Below are 15,066 nucleotides of genomic sequence, written 5' to 3' on the forward strand. Positions count from 1 at the left end.
GGATGCTAGGCCATGAAAACTCCTCACTTCAGATACATTAGTAGGAACAGGCCACTCCTTGATCGCTTTCACCTTTTCCTCATCAACTTCCACTCCATATTGTGACACAACATAGCCAAGAAAGACTATGCGATCCTGACAAAAATGATACTTTTTGAGATTGCCATATAGCTTCTCTTGTCGTAGAACCTCAAAAATATCCCTGAGGTGCTCCATATGCTCTTCCTGATTCCTGCTAAAAATTAGAATATCATCAAAATATACAATCACAAAATCACCAATAAACTTACGCAGCACATGATTCATCAATCTCATGAATGTGCTAGGTGCGTTGGACAAGCCAAATGGCATGACCGTCCACTCATACAATCCGAACTTGATCTTGAATGTGGTCTTCCATTCATCACCTTTCTTCATGCGAATCTGATGGTATCCGCTCCTAAGGTCTATTTTTGAGAAGACCTTAGTCCATGCAACTCATCAAGCATATCGTCCAGTCGTGAGATTGGATAGCGATATTTTATTGTGATCTTATTTATCGCCCTACTATCCACGTACATCCGTATAGATCCATCCTTTTTTGTACCAACAGAGCTGGTACTGAACATGGGCTCATAGACTCCCTCACATAACCCTTCTCCAAAAGATCCGCAACTTGCCGCTGCAACTCCTTGGCCTCCTCGGGATTGCATCTATAGGCTGGTCTATTTGGTAGGGCAAACCCTGGAATGAGATCAATCTGATGCTCGATCCCTCTGATTGGTGGTAATCTTTTGGTAACTCTTCCGGAAATACATCTGTAAATTCCTCCAATATCTCCTTCATTTGCGGTGGAAGGGAGACTTCTTCACTTGAAACCTGCTTAGCTACAAGAACAAAAATAATTTCATGATTAGTCAAAACTCGCTTCACTTCTCCTTGTTGGCAAATAGATTCTCTTTCTTGCCCTTTTCAATCACAAGCTGATCCTTCTGGACCTGTTGCGGGCTAAGTGGTGCCAACACTATGTTCTTTCCATTCTTGGCAAATGAATAGGTATTTTTGAAGCCGTCATGAATAGCCCTCCGATCGTACTATCAAGGCCTTCCCAAAAGAAGATGGCTGGCTTTCATAGGAACCACATTACAAACAACCTCATCTTTGTAGGACTTACCAATAGAGAAAGGTACTACAACCTGCTTTGTAACCTTCACATCACCATCGTCAGTAAGCCATTGCAATCTATAGGGACGAGGATGCTTCATAGTCACCAGATTAAGTTTTTCCATCAAAATAGTAGAAGCCACATTGGTACAGCTACCCCCATCAATGATAACATCACATACCTTATCTTGGATGGTGCACCTGGTATGGAAGATATTTTCGCGCTGCTCATCATCCACTTTGGCTTGAGGTTCAGGTTGCGATAAATAACCAACAGCTCTCTTTCATCTGCAAACTCCACATAATCTTCTTTTACCTCTTCCAAAAAGCCTCATCTTCACTTTAATTTCTTCTTGTGACTTCGAATGAACATCACCCTCTTGTTTGGACATTCAGAGGCTATATGACCGTAACCAAGATACTTGAAATACTTGATATCTCAACTTCATCTGGGAGGTTGTGAATTTTTCACCTTCTCTTTTTTTTGACCGCATCTGTGACTTGCTTGCTAGAATCACTTTTTCTACTTTTTTGGAACCGCCTTAGGGACGGACCATGGTGATAAGGAAGACGATTGGTAGTCTTACTTGGCTTACTTGCACCATATTGCGCTGTCTCTCCACCTTAACAGCAAGTTTGATCACATCGTCAAGGAACACATAAGATTGCAACTCCACCGTATCAATAATCTTCTTATTCAAGCCTCCTAAGAACCTTGCAATGGTATGTTCTTGAGATTCTCATAAGTCGCATCTCATCATCAGCATCTCAAATTCTTTGATATAATCCTCAATACACATCCCCCCTTGTCTCAAGTTTGTAACTTGATGTACAGCTCCTGCTTATAATATTGAGGGACAAATCGCTTCTCCATGATCGCTTCATAAGCCTCCGTTCTGGATCTCCTCTTCTCCATCCCTCCTACGCTGAGCTTTCACATTCTCCCACCAAAGATTAGCATAATCAGTGAATTCAAGGACAGTAAGTTTACATTTTTTTACCTCAGAATAGTCTTGACATTCAAAAACCTTCTCCACACGTTGCACCCATTCCAGATATTCTTCGGGTGAGTGGTTCCTTTAAAGGATGGGATCCTCATCTTAATATTGTCTCCCGAACTCCTTTGCTGCCGCCTTTGCCATGGGTGTTCCTCCACACCATCATCATCTCCGGTTCGTCATACTCCTCTTCATCATCGCGATCAACTCGTCGTGGTGCTGGATGGCCATGCCGCTGTGGTGGTGGGGAAAGTATTGCCAACTGCTCAAACACTTGTGTTAGGCGATTGAGTTGCTCCATCATCTCTTCTTGACATCGCTGGAGCCCCATAATCTGAGCTTGTTCCAGACTCATGCCTCTAGGAATGACAGGGGCCTCGTCTCCTCCAGACATAATTTGGATGTCAAACACTCCCTCAGGCTCTGATACCAAACTGATGTGCCCAGGCCTAAATAACTATCTTGTGTAGGTAAGAATAAAGGTTGGAGCACAAGAAAAAGAGAAAAAAAAAAATCTTTGAAATCTGATTGATAAGAAAATCGCCACAATCAGATCACAAAGGGGTAGAACGCCACACTCAAGAAAAGAAGAATGTGAGTGATAAGTTCTAGGATTTATAACTCGCCACTAATACACAGGGGTTAGATAAGAGAAATCAGCAACACTCATTTTCATTCATTGAAATCTGAATTGAATACATAGGTCGCCTCCCTTTATATAGATAAGAGAGGGAACATAAGACAAATTCAGTAAATGAAAGGAAATAACAGAATTTGACTATCATAGAAATGATGGTGGTTATATCTTGCTACAAAAAAAATGATAGTGGCCGTATCTTGCTACTATGAAAATGATGGTGGCTGGAGATCATGGTGAATTAGGAACAAAACAGCCTTGATTACATCTTGCTACTATGAAAATGATGGTGGCTAGAGATCATGGTGAATTAGGAAGAACAAAACAAGCTTCTAAACTCGGCCTTTTTTTCAAGCAATAATTTCTTTCAAATTCCTGCCAAATCTGATTCGCACCACATCATGCTTCTACGCACGTGAGCAAAATCATCAATTTGGCTCTTGGATCTATATATGGCATGTGATCATCTCTTTTTTCATGATGGTGCACATCACCATCTCTTTGAAAAAAAAAAAAAAAATTAAAAAATATATTAAAAAAAAAACTCTCGAGACCATCTTCTTTTCCTCTAACTGTCTTTCCCAAGTTCTCTTTTTTTTAACAAATGCATAAATAGTTCCATTGATGTTTTTACAAGGGAAAAATACAAAAGTATGAATATTAGCTCAAGTAAAATTGAAACAAATCTTCAATCAAATGAGAGGAACAAAATATCTATATTTCTTCCGTGCATTCAATTTCCTCTTCATCCATGTGCATTGAGTGTCCATAAGCTCTGATGCTTATAACATTGATATTACATGTATATCACAAATATTAATGATATCTCATCATTACTTAAAACAATTGAATCAATATTTTATAAGCATAATTATAGGTATATCATTTGAATAAATTAACTCTGAGAACCTATGCTGGCATGTTTAATCCTACAATGGATGTGCATTGGAGAGATCTTAAATATCCATACAAGACTAAGAATCTTTAGAAGAATTTATGATGATTCATTTTGGGTGACGCCACGAGTCATTCATGAGAACCCATGTAAGTGTGCATTGAATTCCATGTTGATTATGCACATGGAGATTTTGGATACACACACACACACAGACAGAGACACAAAGAGAGAGAACAAAAAGTCTAAATAACATTTTTCAGCTAGGTTTTTGGGTAAAATCCAATATTGTTAGGAATGGCACATGTATCAAAGTGAATCTGGCCTATAGCCCATATAGAGTAGAGGACATTATGGTAGAGGCCCTTTTGGTGCTAACCATGAGTCAATTATGGAAGCAGCTTCATAATTTCTAAATTCTACTAATTGGGCATGCTTATAATCCATAAATTGCTACTAATTGGATGGCTTAGAGGTCCAAAAGTAATGTTGAGAAGAACCCTCCACTTGATAGCTGCTTTGCCTCTTCTGGTTCCCATGGATCATATGAATTCTTACTCCGTAGAAAGACTAGGGATATTGTAAAACAGCTCGGGTCATCCACATCATTGTAATTCAGCATCCTCAATCCACAAAAATAGAACTAAAGGCCCCGACACCAGAGAGCTTTTCATGGAATAAACCCCCAATTCTGCTCTCCTTAGCTCTCACGACCATTCCCAAGTCTGCCAAAGACCTTCCTAACAGGCAGTCACGTTGGGAGGACATTTTTTAACCCAACTCTGGATTGATGGGAACTGCCACTTGGCTTGGATGTGTGCAGGCTGGAAATAATGATAGTCTATGAAAATTGAGTTGAGTATTACCCCAAGACATTCACAATCACGTTTGATGAAGTCCAACCACTAAAAGAGATATCATGGAGTTAAGAGTTTATTGTACCACCCTTATTTTTTCCACCAGTTGGTGCCCCTCCATCAATTCTTTCTTAAGGTTAGATTGATGCTGCCTTCAATAGGCATGATAGACGACTAGGTGCTCATTTTATCAATATTCCTTAAGTATTGTTGTGGCTGGTCGCTTCCATTCTGTGCTACCTCATACACCGAGCTAGAGCGTGGCTGAGCTTATTTGGATTTGAGGATGCCTGTTGGCAACTTTAAAGCTAATGACCTAATCTTCGAAGTAGAGGCTATGGCTTTTTTTTTCTCTTTTTTTTCCATTTGGTGGAAGAAATCCCAAGGACTTCAGTTTTTCTCTGAACTTCTCAGGCAAACCAATCAACCAGTTGACACTGCAAGCAAGGAGCTCCCCTGTGAACTGATAAACTTGGTTATCACACATTATTGGACGTGGCATGCACAGAGATGCTATCAATGAAGCTTATTAGACACAGTCTTACCAAAACATCTTTAGATTATTAACTCAGCCAAACTGTTTCTGTGCAAATCTGTCTGTTTTCCTTAATCTTTTTTCCTTCTATCAGGATTAACATACCTTGAAAACATAAACCCCCCTATACTCGATGCTCCTTCCTCTACACTTATTGCAGATTTGCAGTTCTCTTCGTCTCTGAAGCTCCATTTCCAATACCTGTTTTATAGTAATTAGAAAACTAGAGCAAATTGTTGGTTCCCTCCCTGTAAACTTAGATAACTCACAACTTGTTTGAGCTGAATGATCACCAAAATACTGTGAAATAATTAATTCCATTGAGTCTATCCAAACTCTTTTTATTGCAAACATTAAAGAAATCACCAGTTAATAAGATATATTTCTTCATTATTGATTTGTACACTTAAAGATAGTAATGGCTAATCATTGAAAGAAATTGAGCACCGCTACTACACTAGGCTTCCCCATTATTCACTCATGGCAATGCAACGCTAATAATGGAAGTTATTTGTAACTCTATGTTACAACACAAGCTTGTTCTCTAAATGGCTCTCCATTAGACTATTCAGTAACTCATGATGATCAGCAAGCCAATTGCAGTGACGATGAGGGTTGATGGGACCCCAAAACGTAGGTGGCTGAAGAAAGAGAGGTTGTAGCCAAAAAATTGAGCCCGTCTAGCCTGTTCGCAGACAATAAGATTCGCAGCAGAGCCCAACAAAGAGAGGTTTCCAGCCACCGTGCTAACCCATGCAAGTATAAGCCAAGCCTTCGTCTCCTCACCAGGAGATATAACTGCTGCTGATGCTGCCACCCTCGCTCCAAGGAGGAGCACTGGAACAAGCAGAAAAGGGACATTATTAAAAACCATTCATAGATAAGTACTATTTGTATATGCATTTAACCAATGGATGAAGCTTTATGATTGCAACACAATATACCACAAAAACACATCTTTATATTAATTCTTTAAACATTGGCAATGTCACACACACATGTTAGTTGTATTTTTGCCTTTGGAGCAGTTCTGATTTTTCTGTCAATCATTAAGAAATTCAACGCCATGCACTACAGCCTCATATAATTTAAGCAAATTGATGCAGTCAACACTGTATTTGATTAGTTTTAAGAGTTGATGCATGAAAAAGAAAGGGTTGGATCTGTAAGAGTTATTACAGGTCATCTTGTTAATCTTCAGATTTTTGAAGTCATACTACAAAATTTAGCAAGTTGACCACAAGCTCAAAGGAAGCTTCTTTCCAAAAGGTTAAGGAGGTTTAATTGGTATCTTATATATCCAAAAGTCACTGTCATCTATTGATTGAAGATGTTAAGTGACAAGCTACAGCCTACAATGCCACATAGTTAGCAAGATACAGAATTACACTAATTCAAAACTCACTTTTAAGTATTACATATGTGTCCCATATCACATAGTATCCTCTTTCACTAGTAAAATACATCAAAATTGATTTATTTGTGAGAAATTACACAATTTTAACTCAAAATCAGTTGTTAGGAGAACAAGAGAGAGCTGGCACCTTGTATGTGTGTGTGTGTGTGTGAGAGAGAGAGAGAGAGAGGGGCAGGGGCAGTGAGAGATTAAACATTTATAGCTATATGGCTTAAGAGGACAATCTAGACTGGATATGCTCATATTCACATGAAAGATCATTACCGAGTTCGGGAAATACTGCCCCAAGATCCCCATTGTCCACCATTTTCACAAGAACAATATTACATGTTATTAGATCAATTGTATATTAAACAACACCATTGCTAAGCTACTTTATGTAAAGGTGAATTTGTTAAAGCACCCCTAGGTCAAGGGTGGACTGGATAGGAATCACAAGAAGGGGGTGGGGGGAAGCAATATACAAAAAAAAAAAAAAAAAAAAAAGTAAGAAGAACATGGAGCAATACATTTAAAAATAATAATGATGATGATGATCAGAAGAAGAAGAAGAAGAACCCAGATCTAGAATAATGAATATTTGAAAACTAGGTGGAATAAATGGAAGCTATTTGTAACACCACATTAGCTCATAGTAGCAATATTCTCCAAAGTATTGAAAAATTCTTCAATTGGTTTCTCTTTGTAAAAATGATTCTTAAAAAAATCATTGTCCATGCAGTCGATGCATGAATGAGTCTAGAAATATAACAAATTATATGATTTATTCATGAGTTATTTAATTTATGAAATCTTTGTATTACAAACTAATGATACATTTAATTTATAGTGACACGTTCATCTCAATGCTTCAAATAGCAACTTCTGGAGAACTAATTTGGCTTGGAAGACATTGGAAAAAGATGAGAAAGAATAACTGGATATCAGAACCATATAAAAATTTGTGAAGTTTTAACAACAACTGCTTCACAAAAAGCATGTATACAAAGAGTTGCAACACTTGTCCCTGAGTTAAGAGATGAAGCATATTCTAAAGTTTTCAGTTTTTAAGTAAACAAGTAAATTAAATATTTTACAAAGCTTATATTTTTAATTTTGTTATTTTTATTCATCATTTTGTGTATCCAAACTTTTGACAAATTTGCCAGATTTTTCAAGACTCCAAATATTTACCTCTAGCCAAGTTACTCCAAATGTCTAACACGTGACTGTACTGATTTGCTGTGGTGGCCCGCTGCAAAGAGCTAGTTCACATACCAAAAGAATCAAAAAATTCTTTAACGTATGCCAGAAAGAAAATCTACAGGTTCGACACTTGCTACCTAGCATTGTATGACAAAGCATGAAATCACTATCTTTTCAGTGCGTTCATAATTAGATACCACAAGCACTGCATAACCATGACCGGCAATCCAACTTAATCTATCTGGGCTCAGTTTTATGAACTTTAACTCTCCATGGGAGTTGGTTCTGTGAATCTGAACTCTTAAACTCTTCATCCACTCCTATTTAAAACCATATCCTCTGTCACAATGTTCTTCTTGAAGCAGGGCGGAACACTCCTATCACACCATGTTATATGGCACAAATTGGCATCAGCCAATGCTGTATGATACAAACACCATGTATCATGTATTGGCTGTTACTGCACTCCAATTTGTGCTGTGATATAATTTGATATGAATCAAAAGATTTGACCTGGACGCATATAAACCATTTAGTCATATTAATTGACTAACAACCCAAACCCATTTGAGCTTAGTTTCTTTAAAATGGCCCTTTTCTTCCAAGAAAGAAGGGGAAAAAAGAACCCTCATCCAGACTTGATTTCATTGGACATGGTCAATTTGGCTTAATTCTTTTGAGAAATGCAAAATGCCTTAGTTCAAACCTAAAAAAGTCTGCAAAAACAGCATTACCTAGATTCAAGGTAGAGAAGTTCAATAGCACAGAAAAGTTGACATTCTTTCGGGGAATGTTGAAAGTTGCATTGGCACAACAAGAGTTACATGGGATAACACAGCAACTATGATAGAATACCATAGCAAAGAGATAAAGTTTAAGGCAGTGTGCATCATTCATCTTTGTCATGCTAGTGAGGTGATTCATATCATGCAAGGGCTTGAAGCATCTTCAGATGTAGAAGAAAGAAAATCCAAGGACTCACTTGGATGGCATCAACAGGAATTATGGTTACTAGAGGTCCAATAAGGAGGTGTTCAAAGGCAATCGAAACAAAATACTAGACTAGCAAGAGCATAAAACAAAACAAGGTGGAGACGAGTATACGTAAGAAGACCTCAGGAAAATTCACAAGAAGCCTAAAAGAAACCCAAGGTAAGATCAAGACAATATAGCAATTACGATCAAGACCTGTGCAAATGTGTATTGGCTCCACAGTGGATTTGGGAGGTCTTTGGGTACTTAGGCATTGTTGAGGACCCAATTAACAACTTTTGGCTAGCTTTTTTGGGTAAACTCCTAGGTCATGACAAATAGTATCAGATATGATACTAGCCCACAACCTAACTAGGGGATGCTATGATGCGGGCCCTTTAGGGCTTCCCATGAAACAGCGGTAGCGTTTTTATTTTTGATTAGACCATCTCCTGGCAAGGATGCCTAGACTTAAATGGGGGGAAGTATGTTAGGGCCCGTTTAGACATGTTTAATCCCATATTGGGTGTGCATCAGAAAAGTTCTGAGTACTTAAGCAAGGTCAAGGATCCCAATTAACAATTACTAGATAACCTTCTTGCGTGAGGTCCCGGGTCATTACACATTCTCTCTCTCTCTGTCTCTCTCCCCCCCTCCTCTCTCCCTCCTGTTTCTCTCTCATCTTCTTATGTTTCCCTCCTCCTTTGGTTAGCTCCCACTAATAGCACTCATGGAGTCCAAAACTGAAATCTATCCAATTTACTTTTATTTTATCTATGGGGCCCCACTGAAACCCAGAATATGGTATCTAAGTTGACAATTAACTCCAAAACCTCCACTTTTCCAAAGAGTCAGTAAAACTCACTAGCCTATGCTGAAAATTAACGTTGCATTATTTGTCTTTTCACCCGTGACAAAGGAACAAGACATAACCCCAAAAATGTCAAATAATATTGTTTAATTCCTAACTAACCACTAGACTCCGAAAGCTTAAGTTGTTAAGTAAGGGGTCCAAATGTATATCAGTTTTCCCTTAACAACATCTCAAGATAACAAATGAATGAAGAACGACTCAATAATGGGAAGGAGTTAACAGAAGAGAAGATTCAAGATAACAAACAGGAGATTATAGAAAAATGGCCTAAACAGAGATTTCAACCCCGGGCCTTCAGCTCTTATACCAAGCTAACTAACCGCTAGAACACAAAAGTTTAAATATCCTGGAAAGGGATGAACAATGTTTCTCAGATCTTAAGAACATCTCAAGATAGCAAACCAATCAAGAACAACTCAAGATAAAAACCAGAAGCAAGCCAAGACAACAACAACTCAGCAACACAAAAAGTTAATTAAAGAAAAATACTACTTAGAAGGGATTTGAACCCATGATTTCCAGCTCTAAGTTGATGTTAGCTAAGCACCAGGCCAAAAAAAGCACAAGGTATTAGGAAATTCATTGATGATGTATTTAATAACAACTCCTTAAACTTTCTTCTTCCAAAATCATACCCATATTCCATACTTATGTCCATGTCATGTCATGTTAACAATATGTACTTTGAAGCAAACCAATGGAGAATGAATAAAATAGAAAACACTAGTTATTGTAAGTCTCCAAACCACTGATCATGCACTGTTACCTTATAGTATCATGAACCCGTGCACCTTTTTTTAAGTGTGAGTTTCGTTCTCAAACTTCAAATTCTCATCTAAGCAAGCTTGGAACATATTTTCTAGAAATAAAACAAGCATTAGAAGTCAAAATTGCCTATAAACATATGCCACCATAACTTCAACTAAAACATGTTCATTGTACTTATAACCAAGACAAGAGTGATTTTTGACTGCCTTGTCTTGAATAAAATGGTGTCTTCATTTTTCCTTCTCATATCGATGATTACACGGTCTCATCAGTACTAAGAATGCAGCATGAAACATGACTACTAGCTAGAAAAGCCCCTCATGAGTTAACATCCATTATCTGTACAATGCATTCGCATGGTCTTTACTGAATGATAATCTTTCTCATCTTTTCTATAGCTACTAGGAATTTTAAAATCCATAACCTTGTAAAACCTTCCATCATGGGAAGATTTCAACATGTATGCAGTGTTCTCATTTAATACCTCTCTCATTTTTTGGTAGAAATTTTGAGAAGTTTTTTTCAAGGGTTGAGCTTCATCCATCCACTGTTTGGATCTACTGTGCATCCACATTTTCAAGGCGTTTAACAAAACCCAACTGCCTTTGAAAATTCCAGATTCCCTACTTCTCTTCTTCTCCTTTCGTTTAAACTTGAAGCTTTGAAATAGGCTGCTATCTTAGTACTCACCCATTCTGTACTACTAAGTCCATATACCATTCCCCCCCATCTACATATTGACTTAAAAAATTGTGACCCAGCATAGACACCCTACCTTGTACTTTTGCACCCTCATTGCCTCACCAAGGAAGATTTAGGACAGAGAATGGATAACAAACAAACCAAGGAAAATGCACAAAGATTATGAAAGAAATTCTGGATAACTCAATTAAAGAAGAATTAAGCTTTTGATTGTACAGAATAATTCATTATGATGAGCAGAATATTCCCCATGGGCAGTCAGTACTGTCCTCCAGCCCTCAGACCCTTTCTCTGATGCTTTTAGTGTTATCCCAAAGCAAGCATCTTTACTTAATACAATTATGACAGTTGACCTGGACTAAAAGCCTCAGTGCCAATTCCAAACATGGAAAATCCTGTTTCAGATTGCAACATACTTATTTCTCTAAAATGAAAAAATTGCAAGTTTGCAACATACTTGTAGTTGGACTTGTTTGATATTACTTCATGTGCAAACGTATGCTCTAAATGATGTTATGCATCTGATTTCCACCAGATAATAACAAAATTAGGGGAACACATGCAAGATATAAATATGCTACTGAAAAATAACATGCAATCAAAAGCAGTTCACATGCACCGAGAAATTGATTGCTGTTATTAAGTCAAAATATTTGATCAGCAAAAACCATTGCTTAGGAGGACTTACCAGTGGGCACATTGGAGGCAACATTTGAGAGGATGAGAATCACCAGAGAGAGCAGTGCAACACCACCAGCATTATCAATACGTGCATGTGGTTCAACAAATTCCCACAAAGCACTTGGTATTCCAGTTTTGTTAAATCCATCGACGGTTATGAACATCCCACAAAAGAATATCAATAAGGAGTATGAAACCTGCTTCTTGCGAAAGGAACAGAAGATCAGATTAGAAAAGAGCCATACATGGGGAAAAGTAACAACAATAGTTGATGAAAAGTTTCGATTTTGAGAAAATTAGAATCATGTTCATAAAGCAGAGCATGCTACAACAACAGCAATTGTATTCATCATATTAATCTGTCACATGATAATCTTTCTTGCAGAAGATTAAAACATGTAGATGTATAAATTACCTTCTCCAGGCATGGGCGTGCATCCTTGAAATCGAGTACCACAAGAGCAAGAGCAGCAGTGATTGCACTCCATGACATGTTAAGTCCCATCAACAGAGCAACAAGCATTCCAATAGTAACAAGATAGACGCATGTCTTCCACCATAGCTTCTTCCACCTCTCGATTGAACTCTCCTTCTCGTCTGAAGATTGGACCAAAGCATTTTCTCTCGGACTATTTCTCAAATTGCTGGTACCTCTCACAATCCTCCTTGAGGTCACACCTTCCTCTCTTCTCAGAGAAATTCCAGCACCATCTACCACTTCCCTTGATGCATTTGAGACCCTCGTGGATTCAATTCCACCACTTGACGCAGTTTGTATGTCGATATCAATGCTATTAGTCCTACTTCGTTGACCATCAGGGCGCCCAAAGTCCCCATTCAGTACCACGGCATCAATTGCAGAGCCAAACTCCTGAGAATTCATAGAAGTAACATGTGACATTGTCGCCGGTGAAAACCGGTGCAAAGTCACATCATCTTCCACCATCATATCTCCTGCTGTTGATACCACTTCTTCATCCTTCTCTATCGATAATAACTTCCAAAAGTAGACTAGGAGGATGGCGGCATTCATAAGAATTCCAACAATCATAGCTGGAAGGATCCCCCACAAGAACCGTTCGAAGGAGATTCCACTTTGAACAGCTATGACTAGATTTTGCGGGTTACCGATCGGAGTTGCAGCAGATCCAATGTTTGAACTAGAAGCAAGTGCTAGAAGAAAAGGTTGCGGTGGTAGATTGTTCTGTCTAGCGATCTTTAGGATGAACTCGGTAAGGACGACACAACAGGTGTCATTGGTAAATAGAGCACTTGCTATGGCAGAGATGAGACAAATTCGAAAAAGCAAGTCTTTACCACCTCTACTCTTCCATGAGAGCAATTTACCCAGATACTTAAACATGTCAGCCCTTTCAAGAAAGACACTGACGACCATGGTTCCAAAGAGGAGCCCAAGAATTGGAAGATCGATCGCATCGTAAGCTTCCTCGGGCGATATGACTCGGAAGATGACCATGAGCATCGCACCAAGGAGAGAGCCTGCAGTTCTCCCGATTGGTAGAAAGGGAACCGCAGGGAACACAGCCAAAACCCAAAAAATTCCAAAGGCAACAGAGCCTAAGACTACTTTCACCGGACCTGCCATGGCCATTGTTAAGATTTTAGAAGGCTAACCTCCTCCAGATCTAAGGCAACACAGCGAGAGCAATTTCTGGAACCTCTAGCAACCTGAGCTTTTGCATTTGATATGCTAAGATGCTGAAAAACCAACCACTAACTAAGCTGTGACGGAAGTGAAGACCAAGTGCTTCCCAGACCTTCACAAAGTGGGGAAACTTAAAATCACAGCAAAACTTTGATCCAAAAAAATCGTAGTTTGGCGTGCAAGCAATTGATTTCCGGAAATGGAAGTGTGAGGAAAAACAAAATGACTGCCTCTCCACCGTTATTCTCAAAATCACTACCGCCCAAAAAAGGAAGAGAAGGTGATGGCAGGTAGAAAGCTATTAAAAGAAAAACGAAAAGGCTCAAAGATCAAGAAGAGCTCCGCTGGTTGCTTCCATTTCCATCCTCCTGCAAGACGGAGAAGCCAGAACCCATCAATTAAAGAAAACAAAAGAATCCACTAAAAAAGAAAAAGAAAAAAAAACCTAAAAACTAACATTGCAACAAAGAGAAATGCCATACAGAGTCGTAAAAACCCAAACAGCAAGAAAACCTTACATGCCATCATCTCCAATCAAAGAACACAAGCCCTCTTCCCTTTTATAATGGATCTCAGAATTCCGAACCCATCGATTTTTATCCACTTCTTGGGGTCGCATACGCTGAAGATCCCTCGAGGGAACTAAAATGTCCCCAATTAAATCAAAGCACAGCAATCAGTTTGTTGCGGCGCTGATGTCCACTTCCCTGCGAAATGACCCCGAAGCCTAACCGAATCGAGAAAAAAATGAGAGGCAATATTCCAAGAACTTTGGAATTTAGTAATGGATCGTTATGTTCACGGAAAAAAGGGAGGAAGACGGTAGTCCTCGACTCACCTTGGAGAGCAGCGAGCCTTGAGCTAATCACCAGCGATAAAAAGAGACTGTGAGCTACAGAGCGGCCCTGCATGCACCATTCCTGTGTGGGGACACCCGAGTGCAAGAGCTTATCACGCTCTCCTTGTCTCCATCCATCGAGCTTCAGCGTTAGTACCGTACCACTCACTGACGTGTGAGCTCACCTCCGGCACTCCCGTCGAAAGGCCTCCACCAATTATAGCCGTTCAACGTTAACATACTATCTTTTTTTCTGAAATATGTATATAAATATAATTTACCACTAAATTAGTGGTGAAAATTCATTGAATAATTTTGATCCAGATTTTTTTTTTTTTCATCTTTCAATTTATTCCAATATGGATAAAATTTGAACTCACATCTATATATATCAAAAAATAAATAAATATAAATATAGATAGACACTATCTAGCTCTATTTAATTTCATATACTATTTATGAATTTTTAAAAAAATATATAATTATTTAGAAATATTATTAAATCAATTTGCCACCTACATAGTAATATTTTTTATTTTATGATCGTGAAATTTAATTATCTAATTTATATCTATATATATATATCCATATTTTTACTAGCCGATTTGTATCTAAAATTATTTAAAATAAATATGAATATAATTATTTGCATCTCATTAATATCTATATCCATATCTATATTTATCAAACAAAATGAATGTGATATCTAAAAATCTAATTTTAGCTCTATACTAAATATTTATAAAATTTTGAATCATTTTTTATAAAAATATTTTTTATACAATTAACAATAAATTAATCTAATAAATCTCTCACATTTATGTATCATATTAACATCAAGCAATATCTTTCTATCCACAAATCAATCATTTACATTTTTGTATAAATAATTATTTTC

The 15,066-nt window shown here is 38.0% G+C and overlaps 1 protein-coding gene across 3 annotated transcripts; it reads right to left on the minus strand.

The window, feature by feature from the left end:
- Positions 1 to 5,427: 5,427 nt before the first annotated feature.
- On the minus strand, positions 5,428 to 14,333 carry LOC105043028 (silicon efflux transporter LSI2). Of its 3 annotated transcripts, none has more exons than XM_073256181.1 (5): positions 14,169 to 14,333; positions 13,813 to 14,057; positions 12,080 to 13,698; positions 11,672 to 11,867; positions 5,428 to 5,902 (listed from the first exon to the last, which is right to left on the minus strand). In XM_073256181.1, exons 3-5 carry the CDS (start codon positions 13,274 to 13,276, stop codon positions 5,634 to 5,636), a joined length of 1,662 nt encoding a protein of 553 aa, XP_073112282.1. In that variant the 5' UTR covers positions 13,277 to 13,698; positions 13,813 to 14,057; positions 14,169 to 14,333; the 3' UTR covers positions 5,428 to 5,633. The 3 variants fall into 3 exon arrangements, with proteins under 3 accessions (XP_073112282.1, XP_073112284.1, XP_073112283.1); XM_073256183.1 differs by having other exon boundaries at positions 11,672 to 11,861; positions 14,169 to 14,328; XM_073256182.1 differs by lacking the exon at positions 14,169 to 14,333 and having other exon boundaries at positions 13,813 to 14,162.
- Between the last annotated feature and the right edge of the window lie 733 nt (positions 14,334 to 15,066).

The sequence above is a fragment of the Elaeis guineensis genome, chromosome 4, assembly GCF_000442705.2.
Source record: "Elaeis guineensis isolate ETL-2024a chromosome 4, EG11, whole genome shotgun sequence".
NCBI lineage: Eukaryota > Viridiplantae > Streptophyta > Magnoliopsida > Arecales > Arecaceae > Elaeis > Elaeis guineensis.